At 40.9% G+C, this 19,376-nt stretch overlaps 1 protein-coding gene and 1 long non-coding RNA gene across 2 annotated transcripts; one reads left to right on the top strand and one right to left on the bottom strand.

The window, feature by feature from the left end:
• Window positions 1–1,432: 1,432 nt before the first annotated feature.
• Window positions 1,433–19,146, bottom strand: ERCC3 (ERCC excision repair 3, TFIIH core complex helicase subunit). Its single transcript, XM_017825339.1, has 15 exons — window positions 19,093–19,146; window positions 18,798–19,003; window positions 17,517–17,753; window positions 16,821–16,870; window positions 15,423–15,558; window positions 15,049–15,213; window positions 13,820–14,024; window positions 12,589–12,903; window positions 11,250–11,434; window positions 7,871–8,073; window positions 4,319–4,415; window positions 4,014–4,131; window positions 3,160–3,278; window positions 2,557–2,709; window positions 1,433–1,989 (listed from the first exon to the last, which is right to left on the bottom strand). Exons 1-15 carry the CDS (start codon window positions 19,109–19,111, stop codon window positions 1,855–1,857), a joined length of 2,343 nt encoding a protein of 780 aa, XP_017680828.1. The 5' UTR covers window positions 19,112–19,146; the 3' UTR covers window positions 1,433–1,854.
• On the top strand, window positions 1,888–4,290 carry LOC108502416. Its single transcript, XR_001876485.1, has 3 exons — window positions 1,888–1,995; window positions 3,804–3,880; window positions 3,969–4,290. It is a non-coding gene; the product is annotated as an uncharacterized LOC108502416 (long non-coding RNA).
• Window positions 19,147–19,376: the final 230 nt, after the last annotated feature.

Genomic DNA, 19,376 nt, shown 5'->3' with positions numbered 1-19,376 from the left:
GAACACCAAGATGCTATCACTGATGCACGGAGTCATTCATACCTCGTAAAATTACTGTGCTTTACTTGATGGTGCATGTACTGCATCCCACACAGACCCATTACTTAGAAGAGTAAGATCATTAGTCATCATGGCCATGATTTACTACACAAGAACTAGAGCGCTGTCCTAAATCCAGCTACTATTAGTACCACAATTACAGAAATCAATATTAAACCATTTCCACATTTAGTAGGTTTTTTTCCAAGTGTATGAAGGGTGCAGAATAGTTCCAAAGCAATTCATAAAGCGTGTTAAGAAAGAATTATGCAGAGGGACACTGGCTGACTTGCTCAGCTATCTCACTGTCACAGGCCCCTCCCATTATACTAAATTATCATTTTGCTACTAACTGATGCCACCTCAGCTGGTCCAAACTACTATCAGAACTAAATAATGCTTTAAACTGGGGAGAGGAAATCAGCACCACAATACTGCACATTCATCTCTTCCTTATAAGCCACTCAAGCACTGGCTGGTTCCAGTTTGTGAGGCAGAAGACTCAGCACAAGAGAAAGAACCATGTGTTACAGGGTAGGGGCTCTGAGCCCAGAGTTTAAACTGAAGCAATTCAGTTCCCTTTTCAAAATTACCTGATTCTCAGACTGAAAACAAGCACCAGCTCTTCTGAATTCTGCTTCCAGTATTTCCACACTCTCAATTTGTGAATTCATGCTAATAAGAAACAGAATCGGTGTTTTTCTGAAGAATGTTTGTCAATTAACCAGGATAGCCTTACCATACATGCTCCTTCCAGTATGGTAAATATTTATACTAACCTAGTTTGAACCAACACATCAAGATCAACCTTCTTTCATAGGTTGTTCCTAAAGCTCTATCAGCAAAAACCCTCCACCTCATAATAGAACGCCAAGTAGTGTAACTGTTACAGCATTAAGCAGATGTTATTTAAAAAGCATTCTTCTGCCACAAACCACCACCATTTCTCCTCTAATTTTCTAGAATTATATTGCAGTCTTCATTAAAAAAAACGCAAACTCAGTAATCTTTCCTTCATGCATTCTTCCAACTCACCTTGTTAAGAAGTCAAAATGCTTTTTGATTCAGTAATAACTTCTGTGGTGACACTGCACTGTTTAGCAGTTACGATGGTTTTATTGCATGGTTAATAAATAGAATATAAATGACAAGGGAAACAACTTTTATTTTAGCAACAGTAAGAAGAAAATGAGGAAAACAGAGCATAGACTTTATTTGTATTTACTAATGCTTTCCTTAAGTTTACTTTGGAAAGAGTCTCTCTCTTTCTTGTCCTCAAACTTCAAAATATTTCTGACCAATTTGTTAGAATTTTAAGACAGGTTAAGTCGCAAGTATAAATTAGCTCCCAGTTTAAAAATATTATATAAAGTGCTCCTTCCAGGGTTTGTTCAGCTCAATGAATGATTTTTATTTAAGCATTTAAAAAAACAGTATTTTGTTGAGCAAACACAATAATCAGATAAATAATATTTCAAACATCAGTATAAACTTCATTTACAAAACCTTTTCAGAATTCTTCTGAAAAAGAGTCTTCAGCTGATAAAAATAAAATCTATTAATTACCCTGAAAACCAGACAGGTATAACCAGGATCCAATCACTGGATAGTATTCCTGTGGTAAGATTTAGTTCCTTCTTTCCTTTCACATTCATCCATGTGAGCACATAATTTTGCTAAGTAAATATGTGGCTATACAGAGTCATATAAAAAAATTCTTTTAAAGGACCTGTCAGAAATTTCAATTCCATCTTTTCAGTTAAGGAAGCAGGTGTACGGATCCACAGTTTTAACAAAATGCACACGTGGAGGGCATCACTTTCGGAAGCGTTTGAACAGCGGGTGGATGTGTTTATTTGTAGATGCCTTACTCCGTGAGGAATGGTATTCCATGTAAACAGTGTCATCTGCTCCAGACATCGAGCTCATTGTGCCTGTTCGACGGGACACCTGCAGGTTCAAGGAGAATTGGCACGTTCTTAGTGTGTGATCAGACCAGCTCTAACCTACTGACACCCACTGGCTACTGGGCAGCACTGCCCATTGAGTGACCCTAATGCCAAAAAGCCTTACAAGTTCTTCTATTGAACAAAAGTGGCCCTTATGCTTCTGCACTCTGGGCATGAGGAAATGAGGGCATGATTCAAGGAGCATAGTGCCACACAAAAAAAAGTATATGCTGTGACATATTTGTATCCTAAAGTTTTAAAAAATATTTTCATTGCATGTGACTTAGGAGATACACGGGAAGATCTGTAACAATAGATGTGTCATCATCTCCTTCAAATATGATGGAGGACATTAATTCCATATCAAATTTCTTCCTAGTGCTCAAAAAGTGAATTATTCCAATAGCTAAAAGCTAATGCAGCTTAAAAAATAAATCTGTTCTCTAATGTTTCATAAAAGATACCAGGTCTAATGCTGTCTAATGACAGCATTACACACAGAACTGGAAGAAATTAAATGGTCCAGTTCTGTCCCATCTGTGGACATCCTTTTCAGAGAATTCATTACCTGAGCTGACTTTGAACCATACTCTCCAGCAACTACTTCCTCCTCAGCATCCAGGTCAGATGCTTGCAGGACTTTCTGGAGAAGCTGCTGCTGTTCTTCTTTGGTTGAAAATGAAAGTTCTTCTTCCTCCATGCCTGCCAGCTTTGTTATTACCTAAGAAATAGAGCACAGTACAACGTGAGGGCTCTTCCTCCTCATTGTTAGCTATTCAAAACCAAGACAAGGATTTCTGATTCCATATCCTGTTGGAACTGTCTTTGACTTTTATTAATGGTCTAAACAGCTTAACACTACAGACAGCACAGATACATATAAAATCTTACTCAGTGGTGTACATATACATACATATAGCTGGAAATGAAAAATACAAACCTTTGGAGGAAGAAAAAAGAAAAGAAAACAGAAAAGCTCTGGGCAAATGGATGTCAGCTATTTGTATCTGTCCCCACAGATGAAAAAACAAGACTGGAACAGTTCTTGCTTGCGAGAAAAACCTCCATTAATGCATTCCATGACCAGAATTCTTAAATATTTGATCTAATACTAACATGAATGAATATGAAAATTAGGCTCCAAGTATAATAAATGGCAGGGCCAAGTTACCTTGAAGCTGTAACCCTGATCTACAAGGAACCGTTGCCGTTTTGTTGAGTATGCCATTTCCTGAGTGTCTTGGGATACAAGAGAATAAAAAAAGGCATTGTATTCCTCTGCAACCATGCCTAGGACACAAAATCATTCAGTGATTAGTAACAAAGAACAAAAAAGGAATAAATGCTAAAAATAGGTGTTTAAATAAGTTGTCTCCACAAAAACTATTTGCAAAGTTTAGCTGCACCCAGACCTTGCATAAACTGATTGACACAGCATAGGAACTCCTACTCTTGTTCTTAATAATTGAGAATAGGTGAAAAAGAAAAAAAGGAAAAGGAAAAGGAAATGCGGATTAACACAATCATACAGGTGCTCTGAGAAGAACCTGGTTCTTTATTCTGCTAGGCAAAGTGAAAGATAAAATTATTTTTAAGTCTATTATGTAAAGAAGCAGGCAAAAGCAATGCATGTCAAAAAAGCTTAATAAAGAGACAAAGGGAAAGTTTTATCCATGTAAACCAAAGTTTGCAATGTTTTTGTATTAAAATAAGTAAGACAAAAATACTTAGCTAAGAATTCATAGGGCTATCTGAAGTCCAGGATGTACCAGGGCTGCTTATCATTTATTTTTTTTTAACTTAATTTTCTTTCAGCTTTCCTTTTTCCTTTGGAAGTTTTCCCATCACTAAGCTTTACTGACCCAGAAGATGCTTCATATATTCATTCACTGGTATGTAGGCATACTCTCTTTGACTAAAACGTAATCCAAGGAGGATATAAAGAAACACCAAGAACATCCAGTGTCTCTGCTGCTCTAGGATACTATGATCCAAGGCCCAGAGCCCAACCACCATCTCCTTTACCTTTTTTGGCTCTCAGCACTCGTCCCAGCCTTTGAGCCTCCTGCCTTCGTGACCCACCATGGGATGAAATCTGGATGAGAACATTGGCTTCTGGCAGATCGAAGGACGTGTCACCCACCTACAACAGAGCAACAGCCTCTAAGAAAGATCTTAATTCCACATATCACCAACAAACAATAAATACAAAGCACACCTTTCTTTGTGAGCTGCAATATGAAGATGTCAAATGCACACCATGCATGTGTAACTTAAATAAAGCTGACTCTGAAAACAGGTACGAGGATGCAGCGCATGTCCTCACTTACCTTGGAAATGAAAATAGTGTTGATTTTTGGATTGTGCTTGAAGTTTTGTAGAATTTGCATTCTTTCCCCCTGTGCAGTAGGGCCATATATATAGGGTCTGAAAAGAACAAAACATATGCAAATGAAACAAAATCAAGATTTCTCCCTCATTTTGTATGAGGTACCATGGCAGGGAGAACAGTACACATTTGAACAGATACAAAACCAAAACATTTTGGTACAGCTTTCAGTTTACTTTTAACTTGTTTGGCTCTTCATGGCAGCTGCCCAGTGGTTTGTAGAACCCTCTGCAGCGAACCAGTCAGCCAGAAATTCTGACTGTCACAAGTGTTTTGCAATTATGAGCACCAATGAAGCTGTATATAAACAGATCGAATACATTTGCTAAGCCTACATGAAAGACTGAAGGCAGCTGTTAAAATAAAGAGATTTTTTTCCTCAAATGTACTGAGTTAGCACAGTGACAGCTGCAACCTTTGCTTCCTATTTAAACACTTGAAAATCCAGGCTTCTCTACCAAGGATACAGTGAGTGTCATAAACTGGGGCTGGATGTTGTTCTGGGAAAATTATTGTTGCTTTTAAAGCTAACCTCTTGCCCCTTCTAATACCTTCTGGGCCTGAGAACAAGGTCCCAAACATTCCATGAGCAGCTCACAGTGGCATTTCACCTAAGGTTTCTAACATTTGACAATGAATCCCATGGAACAGTCGGTATCTCTATCCTGAAGGTTCACACAAACTCTCAGTTGCCCACAGACTTCGTGAGTAACTTAAGACTAGTCTGAATTTCCCAGGGTCTGGCTGTTTTCAGAACAGAGCTGAAAAAACTAAAAAGCTTGAAACAGCAAAGCCCACACACACACACACACACAAAAAAAAAAAAGGCATGCAGGACAGCACTGCTTTGTCATCTGTTGCACTACTTTTCCAAGTGCTGGTTAACAAGCATTTCCAAACAACAGGAATCAAGTTCTACAGTTTCTATTTTGTTCACATTTCCATAGGTTATTTCTAACACAAGGAATCAAGTTCAATTTTTTCATTTAACATTTAATATTGTACATACATGAATGGCAGCTGAACATAAACATGCAGTGCATAGTACTAAGGTTTTCTATTCTTATCAACTAATTCCTGTGCATTGGCTCCTCTTACTGTCTTTACTACAAACTTTATTCTAGTTTGGGTTTTTTTAGCAAAAAATCCTAGTCACTTCTAATCTAATTTTTCTATTTAGTGTACTTAACCAGGTATTTAGAAAAATACAGCTAAAAACTGAAGGTGGCAAATGAGTTAACTCTGAAAAAATACCATTACTACTCAATTAGTAGCATTCACTAATATTTTAAGTATCCTTTTAAATTTCATTTATTATTTAGATTGTAATGGTTTTAATCCCCAAAACTTAAATGGTAGATTTAAACTGAAACTAAAGCATTTGTGAGCCTTTCTTTTCTTAAGGTCACCAAGAAGGGATTCAAAGACGTTTTATATTAAGAACAGAAAAACCCCAAGCTCCTGGCTACCAATCCTCCATTTTAAAATGCCCAGATTCTACTTGACAATGATTCATTGACACAGAGCTAAGTACTTTCCTGAACCTAGAAACATTCAATGCTAGATGGATTTTATTTTTAATGACTCATTTTCCTCACTGCAAAAAGACATTTGAGAGATTTGCAAAGATAGATCCCTCTCCCATTAACTGACAAAACCACAGAGGCACAGTCCTTCAGAAATAGTGATTTAAACATAGTTCTAACACCAGTAAAAAGCAGCCAGCACATGAGCTCTTCTATACTGGATGACAGACTCATGACAGAGGAAAAGTTGGCTAAGCAAATTTGAATTCTACGGCCCCAAAAATTACAGTCAAAATAATTCCTGTCATGTGTGTGGTTTTTCCCTGACGGTTCCCCAGTACGGAAGGAAGGGAGTTAAGGGAGGAGTCAGCAGTAACAGCCAGACCGTGGCTACCTCTCTGTCCATCCAGAAGCCCACCCACCCTGCATCCTTCCATGAGAAGTGCAGTGGGAACTGTGCTCCCGCCCTCTGCACAGCACTCACCCCTACGTGCTGAGCTGCTCTCCTCAGCACACAGGTAATTCCTGCCCCACCCAAAACAACAGTTCCCTTTCTTTTAGCTGCTCACAGCAAATGATGATACAAATATCTCTGGTTAAAACAAAGACTCTCTCACCTTCATCCAGCACTGCAAGCCTCCTTTTTTGGTAACACTGACAGCCAGATAACCTGGAGCTCCATGAATGATGACAGAAACAGAGAATTCACTCAAGAACACCAAAAGGGAGCACCTACTATTTCTTTAACTGGTTTTCCTGCCACGCTTCTGTTGCATCTACCCCACTTACAACTGCTGTGCTATGTAGCATCACCCATCCCAGCATGCCCTTTGCTAAAGGCTTCGTGTTGCACTGAACACTGCTAGGGACATTCCAGAGGCATCATCACAGCTAATCTCTGTCCAGACAGATTAAAAAAATTATGAAAGAGACCACGGGTGTTGGAATTCATCCAGCACCATTAGCTCGGCTTGCTCTTTGATGTCACAGCACACCAGCACCACACGGCTCTTAAAATACACTCAGAACTGATCGTGAATTTTGGAAGTTGGAAAATGGAATTTGGAAAGTGTAAGACTTGTGTTTTGCTAAGAAGTACTGCTGAAATTCCTAGACATTAAATGATACACCTTCCAAATACCCCACAGCTTCCAGCAAGCAAGACATTCTTTGGGTTTGTCAAAGAACAGATGAGGCCAACTTCTATGCTTATGTTCCCCAATAATCTCTGTGCCTGATCCTGGCAAACTCTCCCTGATCATTCATACCCAAACCCTACAAACACACTGATGCTGACCCCTCATTAAACTCTATTTGTACAACCTTCCATAACTGCACTCATGTTACAGGCATTTAAGGTATCCACGAGCTCTCAGGAGAAATATACTCCTTTTGTTTATTAAACAATTACAACAGTTCTAGGCAGTGCACTGGTACAGCACACATCCCCAGAAAACTTGTCTTAGTTTTTTTAGACAGGGTTGAGACCTTTCGACAACCTCAAGAGGAAGGCCCTGGGTCCCAAAAGATCTTCAAAGATCCAGAGTGTGCATATTTGAAAACCTATGTCTCAGAGACAGGGGAAGCTACCATTCATTAGAGAAAACAGTTCTAGTGATATTTTTAGAAGCCCCTCCCTTTTCAACTGGATCATGATGAAGATGATGATAATAACAACAAAAATAATAACAGACGGAGAAATACTGTCCTTAACAGAAATATGGGATGTAAACTTCTCTGAAACAAGCGCTAAACAGAGATTCTTTTCAAACTGTTCTACACAGAAATAATGTTGCAGTGCCAGTAAGATCCATTCAAAAATACCCTCCTGAGCTCCTTTTTATACAGGAGGATTGGAATTAAAGCATTACAAGAAATATCAAAGACTATTGAAAGCTATGAGATTGCAAGGAAATTTTCATGGAAGGAAGAAAACAACAGTGCCATCATTGGTTGTGAACACTTACTTCCCAAGTCTGACTGCATATTCCTTCAGTGCAAACACATTGTCAGCAAATACGATGATTTTATCATTCCGTCGCTCATGAAACTTAATCAGGAACTGGCAGGCTCTGAATTTATTTGGGTTCATGGTGTACAGCAGTATCCTTTTCTTTGTTTTGATAGCTACATATTCTCTGTAAAATTCAGGTGACATCGGGCACCAGACCTACGATTAGAAAACACACACACATAAATTAACCCTCTGTTATTTACTCATTTTATTCCAGTGGGAATAGAAAAAATATTGGGATGATAATGGATTAGCACTTTCTGTATAGTGCAGGCCACAGGTTTTAACACAGTAATTTCTGTATCAAAATGAAAGCAACCAGTTGGTGTAGTCTCCAGCACTGCCAAAATCTGTTTAACCTCATCAACATTTCAGCCTTCCGAAATGCTTTGGTATTGAGATCAAAGACAGAAATAGGCAGTGGGACTGGAACAAGACTGAAAGATAGTTCCTTTATGTTTCATACTTAAGTAATCTAGTGAGCACTACTACTTGTTTAAGAGCAATCAAAGGAATGAACTGTCTGTATAATTTCCCTGTCACAGAAGTCAAAGCTTTTTCCATAAAAATTTTTATCCATATTCTGAAAGCTGAGATACATTTAGTCTTCATTACAGAACAAATTTGCCAATTTTTTTTCATATACCCACAAAGGAATGACCTTTATTTTAACAGCTAAAGTCTAGAACTTCCAAAACACTAGGAGTGATTAGAAGTTTTCAACAGACTTTCCTAAGCAATTATTTTATTATGTAAATAACTATCATAGTACTCCACTAGTCTAGGCATATTTTCTCTACTGTAGCATGAAAATAGAAGAAATTACGAAGTTTAAAAGTTTATGCCAATGATATTACCCTATCAATAGTATATAATCATATGATCCCTAGGGCATATAATTTAGAAAACATTCACTCTGCTGTATATGGGTTATTCCCCCATATCTATATTAACAAAATACTGCAGAGAAAAGTCTCTTTAATAACCACCATTCAGCTGAGGAAGTTAAGTGATAATTTGCAGTTTATTTAAACATAAATTGTTCTGTACTGTTAATAACTAATTTTTTGTTTCAAAACATTTTTTCCAGTGAGTTAAATGCTAGATTATGCGTTTTTCATTCCTTGACTACGTTAAAAATAAACTTATGCACTAAATAGGCTCTGTTGTTATCCTGTGCTGTCTGAATGAAAGACTTAAAACTCTTGAATCAGAAGGGAATTATATCAAAGTGGCAATGAGATATGAATACTGAATATCTGACTGCAGTAAAAAATTTCATCTATTGCTCAATACCTCTGACTACATGGCAAACCCAATATATTTTGTATTTGCATTCTCTTCTGGATTCAAAAATGGGTAAGATCTACTTCTCATCCCAACGATATCTTCATTTTTACATTTTGCAAGACACGCACTCCAAGCCAAAAATTTAGTACAGCTGCTCAGAAAGGGATTATCTGTAAAATACAAAACTCTGAAAATACAAGTAAAGAACAGGTTTGTTGTATTCTTCTAAACTTTGTGTAACTTTTTAAACTGTGCTGCTTGTTCTTTTTTAGAGCAGTGGAAGAGCAGCACCCACAATGACCATGACCTGCTCTGTGAGACAGCTGCACTGCCCTCTCTGGCCACCTGGAAAGAACTGCGCTCCAAGAGCAAATCAGACACCTTCCTGGCTGTAGAGAACAAGCCAAGTCGACTAAAGATGCTACTGCTTGATAACACAGCAAGAAAATCTGAACAAATATACAATGCAGTTGTGCATGTATTGGACTTGTTATTTATCAGCCATCAATACTGGGGTTTTTTTATGATTTGTTTTTGGTATGCCATCTAATGTCAGTTCAAAATACTGGCCTAAAGAATATAAACGTGCAGAATTTTCCCATCATTCACAACAAAACACAGCCCACGCTTCACTTTTCAGTGACTAAAGGGCAGTTCAGGGATTGAGAAGAATTCTGCTCACAAGGCAAAACTACCCAAAGTGCCTAAATGGGCAACTCTGAATTTGAGGACTGGTTACTCCCCCTTCATCCTAGTTATTTTCTAGGTGCCCTTCACTTGCATTCTGCAAGTTCAGAACACTGGGTTTTTTCCTTCTGCAACCTCCAGTTTGCAAAGTGTTCAAAAAGGATGACAGCTGACCTGCATCTCCATCTTTTATTCCAGTACTAGAGCTAGGAAGAATTGTATGAAATTAGCACAACAGGCTTAAAATAAACCACAAGAATAGTAACAATAACAACAACGACTAGAAGACAAAAAACCAAACCAACAAAACAACAAAAAGAACCAACACAGAAAATCTCCACAAATAATGGGGAAAAAATCCCCCCAAAACCCAAAGAGACAAGAAACAGTTATGAAACTACCATAGCATAGCTGCTAAAACTTTCATTCAGTGAGAGTCTGGACAAGTTCATGAAAAAGCAATCTACTGATACTTACACAGGAACCACATAAAGCTTGTAAATAATGGAGAGCTTGGAGACATGACAGGAAAAGTAACACATATGTTTGCCCTGTTTTTATACTCTTCCCTAAGTATCTGAGTTGTCAATTATCAGAGACAATACATTAAGTCAGACTTTTAGGCTGACTCATAAATTGTTTTAACATTCTAATGTGCCTCTGTGAAAGACTTCCACTTCTCTGATACCAGATTTTTCTCTCACCCATATGCTGGAAAGAACAGAGTTCACACCATTATATTGGAAAGAAATGGTGAGATCTAGTCCTATGCTTTCAAGTTTCAACCTCATACATTCAGGTTTGAAATAAGCAGGTGTTTTCTTACGTTTTTTTAAAATTTCTACTATCCTTCTTTGTTTTAAGAGTTACAAGAATTTTTCTCAACAACTACAGACTGTCTACCAGGTGCTGTCTCCAGAAAGCAGGTTCCAGCACAGCACCTGATGTTAAGCTCATCATACATAACATGATGTTAAGCTACCGCAGAGAACTGACTTTAAGATACAAAGTCAAATAAGAGAACATGAATGTCAACTGCATCAAACCAGGTCTACAGCAGTGCCCTGTTCACATTTCCAAATGCTGACTGCAACACAGGTGATCAAGCACCACAATCCCCACAAACAGAAAGAGTGCTGAAGTCACTCCGAAGAACATGTGGCCACTGGATTTGTCCCATGTTCATATTGACCTGCAACAGCCTTGCCTAAGCTACAAAACAAATGAAAAGTCATAAGGGCAGCTGTTTTTCCCAGTTAAATACTTATAATTTTATACATCTTCCTTAAAAAAAATAACAAAAAGTTATAAGCATACTAAATAAACACCAGAAGTACCAAAAAGCAGAGCATCACCTCAGCACACTGGACTTTAGCAATGTAGCCACTGTTCTGCAGCTCCATCCAGTTGGCTTCATAGAGCTTTGGTCCAATCAGGAAGTTCAGGTCAACAATTTTATCATCTTCTCTGACCAGGGTAGCAGTCAGCCCCAGTTTACAGTGAGCTTGTACAATAGTGAGCACACGTCTGAACATTTTTGCTAAGAAATGCAAGACAAATTTTTTGTTTACTTTCCTGAATGGTTTTAGAAGACAAATACTGCAACTTAAAAAAAACCCCACTTTCATCAACTCCTGAGCACAAAGCAAGCACAGCACTGGGAAATTGTATCCCATTTCAAATACACTCCTAACAAATCTGTGTTACAGCAAAACTTCACACTGATTGCACCTTTAGTTTGCATTGTCAGTGTACTCTGAAAATCCATGTAAACCTGAAATCTTTATTATTTCACATTCCCCAAAAGAAAATTAATATATTCAGAGGTACCATGGCTTATTATTTCCTAGAAAGAACTATGACACAAGGACTTTTGGCTGACTGACACATTCAGGACTTGTAGGATATGGCAGAACTACTCATCTTTAGTATTGCTAGAGGTCACAGAGGAGATGCCATACCTTCATTTTTATGAAACCAAGAAAGAACAAAAGTGACAGAACAGTGCCAGCACTGTGCTACTTTAATAAAGTGGCAGTTAATCATCAAGGTTTACTTCTGAAATCTATTATTTCTGTAGACACCAAATTATATTCAAATGAGAATAAGGTAGAGCAGCTAACAGAATCCTGGGTGGTATTTTTAGCCAGGATTATTCTACAGACACTTTAATACCACATTATTGCTTTCCAGTAGTATAGGTCTCAATTACATAGTAATTTCAAAGACAATAGCTATTTCTGGATGGTAAGCATTATAGTTATTCAGACTATATTGAGCAGAAATAGATATTAAAAGCTAGCCTGCAGTGCCACTGCATCTCAGAAGAAAATAAGGCAGATTAATTCCTCTCCTGTTCAAATACAACACAATTATACAAATGTAATTCATGTATTTTAAGAGCACTTTATCAACCTACACATAACCTCTACTTTACACTGCCATTAGAAAAAACATAGTGTCCAATTTGAAGGATTTCAGAAAACTAATGGTCAGCTAAACTGCATAGTATCAGGGGGAAAAAAAAGGAAAAAAGAAGTAGAACGAAGTAGATTACTTGTCTCAAAACCCTAAGCCATGGGTTTACTCACTATATGAATCAGGCGAAAATCAGCAAAAAACCACCACTTCTGAAAGAGCAGAGTGACATTAACATGGCATGTAATACAAAAGGTTTGCAGGCCCTTTCCTTACCGGGGATAGTGTGTACTTCATCAAGTATCATAAGGCCCCACTCTTGACTTTTAAGCCACTCCATTACTCTTTCTGCTTCCCAGGACCTTTTTGTCGTGTGCCCCAACATGGAATATGTGCTGATGGCAACAGAACAGCCAATGGGCTTGTCTTTGGCATCAGAGGTGAACCGACAGATCTGGCTGTCATCGATGGTGGACCACATCTTGAACTGGGCCTTCCACTGCTCCACGGACACTGCAGAATTCCCGAGCACCAGGCACCGCTTGCGGACAGTACATGCAGCTGTCACTCCAACCAGAGACTTGCCAGCACCTGCAGGGCAAGAGGAGTGACATTCATTAGTCATCTCTCAGGTAGAGAGTAGGAGGCAAACAAAACAAAAGAGCAGAGGAGAACTGTGAGAGGATATGAAATCATGCAAGGACAAGTTCCTTGTTGCTTCTTTGCTGCAACAATCTTAAAGAAATGGAATATTTGTTTCTAAAAAAACCGAGTGGATTGTCTACTGGACACATAATTGCATTTTCTCAAGAAAATAATTATAAACAACGGCTTTGACAATCAGAAGCAATCATTTTTGATGCTTTTTAATTTCAAAAGCATGTTAAATTACAGGTGGCTACAGAAAGCTTCCCCAGAGGTGATCTACTCTGTCTCTCCCAGTTATGTGCATTCTCCCACAAAGAAGTCCTTAGATCTTCCCATTCCTCCTTCACACTTCTTTTCCATTGCTTCCCATACCTTGTCCCAGTCTGCACATTCCTCATTTCTACCTCAATCTCCCCTGCCCAAAACTTGTGCACACGAGCTCTTTTCTTCCTTAGAACCCTCACCACCTCATGCCACATTTGTATGCCCAGCTCCCCCCCATCTCCCTATTCCTAACCAAGGAACACATGATGCCAATGCCAACAGCTTTACATTTCACTGGCAGATGAGCAGAGCTGACAGAGGGTGCAGTGAAAGTGTGAATGGCAACCTGAAGGTACCACGGCCACCCACCAGCTCCAGCTCCGCAGTCCCTGCAGGGACACCAACACAGCTCTGTTAACTGGTTTTCCCCCAGCACAGCCTTGCCACCTGCTCCTAAAACCCAACAAGACTCTGCACACTGGTACCACAACAGTCCCTGCTGCTCTGTGAAATCCAAGAAGGTGTCATATTTGGAATTCCCTTTACCAAAGGCAAATAAAGAACAAAACTCCTAAGTACCAACATAGAAACTTACCACATGGCAAGACAATAACACCAGACCTGGCTCGTCCATTTCCAAACATCTTCCTTAGGCTTTTCTCTTGATAGGGCCTGAGGACAGCAGTAGGTTTCAGATCTATATTAATATCGGGATTCACGGAATCATTTCTGAAATCATATTCTGCCAGCAAGGGGTACTCCAAATGGATACAACGCTTCTGAAGTTCTTCAATCATCTCCTAAAGAGGAAACAAAGCTTCAGATGGTAAATTCTCCATATCTGAATTAATTCTTTCTTTTATTTTTTCCCTAGAAACAACTAGACGATATAGTACCAAGTGAAGTTACTTCTATTTTTTATGCTTATGAAGTCTGCAAGAGTTAAGGTTGATTCCAGAAACTTTATCTGTGATCACCCCTGCCCCCTCAAACATTTTAAGTAACAGTCATTATTAGAAAGGCCTTTTTAGGCAGATGGAAGAGCATAATGCATTCATCTTGGATGTTTTGCTTATCTGGCAATGACTAAACTACACCCTGAAGTCCTACAACAATGAGCTCAGTAACAGACACAAAGGGTTCTGTGTGTTACACAGAAGGACCTACTAAAGCTGCACATCTGTTATCCTGAAAACCTCCATACCCTGGTATGGAAGTTATTCCACCACAATGACAGGCTGAGTCAATCACCAAGAGATTGTTGGTTTGGTTTGAGTGTTTTAAAATAAACAGAACATCTATTAAGTTATCTTCTTCTATAAATTCTTTTCCCCCAGTAAGCCACCACTAGAATCACAAAGTCCAAAAACAACTTGAAAAATTCTACAAAAGCTCTCTGAAGGTCAAGCAAGGACTGTGCTCCAATGTCCAGCTCTCCTTAAGTAATCAACTTGGAACCACCAAGAGTTCCTTCTGCAAACATGAATCACAAAACAAAAAACCTCTCTGAAAGCAGCCCTCCACTGAATTCTCGCTTGTCTTGCACAGAGCAACACTCAGCCCCATGGGACAGGAACCTCCCTCAGCCCCTGAGCCTCTCTGGCCTGTGAGCACTATGAAGGCAGCAGAGGAACAACACCCAGCCTGCCACCCCCTGTAGGAAGACTCTTCGATTTTGGAAGGCAAAAGGAAAGAAATGTTAATGACTCCCAGTGATCTCCCCTAGCAAACAGAGCCACAGCACTTCCCATTCAGTTCTCATGTTTACATGCAAGTCCCGGCACATTCCCCAAAGCTACAAATGCAGAGGTTAAAATACCATACCTGCTTGACTTCAAATGACACTGTCTGTGTTTCCTCCTCCTCCTCCTCATCTTTGTCCATCTGTTCATAAAACTCAAATAAGTCAGCTGGGACATCTGGCTTATTCTGAGTATCTGTTCCCTGTGATGTTGACGGACCAAGGCCTCCTTCAGTGGATTTGGCAATCTGAAATAGATGGACATGAATTTTCACCAAGGGTTTCATTAGAGACTTACTCTGGCCTCCTCTCCCTCACAAACTTATGCTCATTGAAGAGCCACAGATTGTTGCGGGTAGAACACGCTGATACAACAAACAAATAATCACTCCAATCTACTCAAGAGTTTATCTACCTTGATCTCACTGCAGTAGTTTTAGAACATGCCCAAACATACCGCTGATTTACTCGTGAATGTCTCAGTAATGAGCTCTGTTTCTTCACCCTCAGCATTTCTCAGGCGACAGTCTTTAATTACGTGGTCTTGCAGAAGCTGCTGAATAACATCAGGGTGGGTACTTTCCACAAAATACCTAAAATTAAAGAACAAAGAAAAACATTTTTATGAACTATTCAACTCAATAACTCATAGGAAGAGTGGCAGAGATGCTTAAATACACAGTTGTCCCAGATGCACTCTTAAGCATCCAATCTTGGGGTGCTAATTTAAAAACAGAGACATCATACCAAAAGCATCATGTACTTTGCAGCTATCCATCTTGCTCAAACGTTCTCTAACATAAGTGGGAAAACTCCAGCAGAATTGCCCAGAGCTCTCAGATACATGTCTTATTTGTGACTGCGACACAAGTCAATTTTTTTGAGATTGAACTGAGGTGAGATTGTGAAAACACTGGATGTGGTGTTTTAAAGTCCTGTCTACAGCACCAAAAAAAGCACAAAAGACAAAAATCCAAAACTTCCAAAACACAAACCACCTAAAAATTTAAAACTAATGCATCCTGGAGATTCATCAATAATGACGCTGGTTTGAGATCATAGTTAAAATATGAGCCAAGAGAGACTTAAGTGGCATGAGAGAAATCTTCTCAGAAACAAAAAAGCTTTCCAGTAACATCAGTGCTAGTTCTACCCAAAGCAGCAGGTTCAAAAAAGCAGCAGCACAAGCAGAGCATTAGATTAAAGTCCCAGGGCTTATCTATGACTGTCAGACCACAGAGAATTTAGGAAAAAAATAAAAGGAAAAAGAGAAAACACAGGCAAGTTACAGACATGGTCTTCAGGTTCCTGCTGTCTTCTTCTTTTCCCTCCCTACTGCAGAATCACAGGTTTAGATACATGAGCTGACCTCTCGAGGTCCCTTCCAGCGTTGTCCTCTAGGAACCTAGTCACAAGCACCCACCTCTTGCCAGTGAATTTGCTTATCCTTCCCGAGTAACAGATTAAAAGTCAGAATACACAAGACTGCGGGACAGTGTGAAAAACTTGTCTAACCAGGCTCATGTAAATTAGGAAGGAAGGAATGAAACAATGATCTGAAAACCTCAGGGATATATTGCAAGTCCAAGCAATAAAGAAACAAGCTAGAATATCAAATTTGCAACCTACTTTAAAAAATATAACAATAACCAGCACTAGCTCAGGACATCCAAATTGAATTTACTGGCTAATGTATTAAATACTTCCAGCAGCTGTAAAAGTGATTCTGTACCCAGAGCTGCTACACTCAGCTGGGAGCTGTGAGACTCAAGAGCTACTGAGAGCACTCACTCACGCACAGGTCTGTGCTTGAAAGGCTTCCTCTGCCACAAGAGTTAAGGAAGAAGCCACTTACCTGTTATGTTTCAGAACCAGCTTCACCTTCCCGTAGCTGACAGTACACAGCTACAAACAAACACAGCAGTCGTTAGGAACATGCAAAAGAGCAATTCCACATTTGGGACCAAACGCTGCAACGGGTTTAGGGCTTTGTGGGGAAGCATGTTACCACAAAACATTTACTTGCAATGCTGTTCTGATCATGGAACAAACCTGAAAAGGTATTTTCAGAAGATGCTCACATCATCTCATGCAGGAAATCAGTCACAGGTATTCAGTTTTTATATCTAATTCCAATCTGCTTCCAAGACTGTGAGAACATAGTTGCAGGATAAGGCAGGCTATGTCTTATAGTGCCCAGCTATTCCAGGCTGCTTCCCACACTCATAATCTTCCTCAAGAGCAAATCTGAGGAAGTTCCCCCCACGTACAATTCCTACTGGCTCAAAGTATCTACACAGACACTTGGATGTATTTTTTTGTAAAAACGTATAAACCCCACACAGAACATATTATGGAAATAGTGCATGTGCAAAAATACATTTTAGAAGAAGACAAAAGATAAAATAATGTTCTCTTGAAACAGTGACAGAATACAACAGTTAAAAACAACGAATAATTAAAAAACAATAAATCAATTAGGCAGAGGCAAAAGGAAAGGATTTCATTAGTAGCAACAGATGTACTTCCAATGCCAATAAAATAGCCTTACCTTGATAAACTGAATTATTCCATCTGGGACACCAGTCTTGCTCAGTTTTTGTAAATACTCAGTGATATCACTTGTCTGTAACCCAACACTGACTGCAGCATACAGGGAGTAAGCAGTCAGCTTGTACTCGTGAATGTGGGTGGGTCTGCACACGGGCTCAGCAATGGCAACCAAAAAGTCCTGTGCATATTTGTAAACTGGAGAAAACGCTTCCAGAAAAATATGGCCATCAGGAGCCTGCAGAAATAATGAGAAATGCTCAGGGTGCAGCAGTACTGGTTGAATGAATCAGGGATTTCCTATGAAGTAGCCATAATGACGCAGTGACAATCTGCTATTTAGGTAGTAAGACACCATTGGGTTTCAAAAAAAGGGTTTGCCCTAATGAATTTACAAGAACACACGAGATGCAGAAACATAAATTTTGTCTTCTGAAAGGGTCCAGACATTGATTTGTCCATGTCCCTTCCATGGCACTAAGAATAAACCACACCCAAATCGATAAAGCTTTTCCCAACTGACTGGTCCTTTTTAATGCTAAACAAAAGCTTCCAGTCCCATTCCCCTGAAACAATAAAACTCCTCACTCATTTTACATAGAAGGAACGAATGGAGAGGGAAAGGAGGCACTTGGGTGTCACAGCACTTGGTGACAGGCACCCTGCAGACGCTGCCAGGGCAACCACCTCTTCTCTACATGCTGCGCCACTGGCCAGGCCTTAGGCTGGTTTACTAAGGTCGCTTTCAGAACAGAGAAAATAAACAGCACCAGTTACGGAAAACGGGACCAGTCTGTCTTAAAGCTGTTTCACTCCAACAAACAAATCCTGTCGCTGCATCGCTGCAACAAGTTCCACTCGTGTCATCAGCAAACGTGCCTCTACGGGCTGTTCTACGACCCACCCGGAGACGTCTGGCTTTAGGTGCTCCACGGCACCCCCGCGGAAAGGGGGGCCCGGCAGCGGGGCCCTGCCTGGCGGCTGTTGGGCTGTGAGCAATTCCCTGGGCATTCCCGGGGGCTCCCATCCCGGCTGTCCCCGCACAGGCGCTGCAGGACCGCCCCGTCCCGCAGCAAACCTCGCTTTCAGCGCTCCGAGGCCACTCCGGGGCTCTACCCCCCGCACATCCCGGCCTGCCCGGGGCGTCCCCCCCCAGCCCCGCAGCGGTCCCGGCTTCTCCATGGGGGAAATCCCGGTCCCTGCCCGTGTCCCGCACTGACCCCGCCACGGCCCCGGCTCCCGGCACGTCCCACGCCCGGGCACCGCCGCCCCCCGCACGCACCACCCAGAGGGGCCGCGAGTGGTGATCGGCCTTCAGGGGCATCTGCAGCCGGTAGTCCTTGGCCCCGTACTCGTCCACCTTGGTGCCGCTCTCCTCCACCTGCTTCCCCGCCGCCGATGGCACCGCCTCCTGCGGCTCCTTCCCGGCACCTTCGTCCTCATCGTCTTCGTCGTCGTCGTAATGGCGCTTCTTGGACTTCTTCTTATCTGGGAGCAGAGCGGGAGCTGTGACGAGCCCCCCTCAAGGGCCCCCCAAAAGGTCCCCGCGCCCCCAATCCCGTCCCGGCCCCTCTCACCCCGCTCCTTCCTGCCCATGGCCGCCGCGCGCCGCGCTGCGCCCGCCCGCGCGTCACTTCCGCACGGCCCGGGGCGGGGCGGGGCGGGAGGAGGCGCCGTCGATTTTCTGTTCCCGGGGCCGCCCTCGGCGCGGAGTGGGACGTGCGGGCGGGCAGAGAGCGGGGCCTCGGGGGCAGCCTCGTGTCAGGGAAAAGAGAAAAATAATTAAAAATTAATAAATTAAATAGAGGCTTCCGCAAAGTGCATTGTGAATAACAATGCAAAGGGCAACTCGGAAGTGAGG

This window comes from Lepidothrix coronata, unplaced genomic scaffold (assembly GCF_001604755.1).
Source record: "Lepidothrix coronata isolate B3197 unplaced genomic scaffold, Lepidothrix_coronata-1.0 Scaffold118, whole genome shotgun sequence".
Lineage (NCBI taxonomy): Eukaryota > Metazoa > Chordata > Aves > Passeriformes > Pipridae > Lepidothrix > Lepidothrix coronata.
Note: the sequence above shows the minus strand (reverse complement) of the source record. Positions and strands in the feature narration are given on the sequence as shown.

Coding starts and splice junctions, on each gene's coding strand:
- ERCC3 (XM_017825339.1), bottom strand. Junction 15,214..15,422: donor CATTCACGAGTAAATCAGCG/GTATGTTTGGGC, acceptor CATCTATTTCAG/ATTGCCAAATCCACTGAAGG. Junction 2,710..3,159: donor ATCAGGGTTACAGCTTCAAG/GTAACTTGGCCC, acceptor TCTATTTCTTAG/GTAATAACAAAGCTGGCAGG.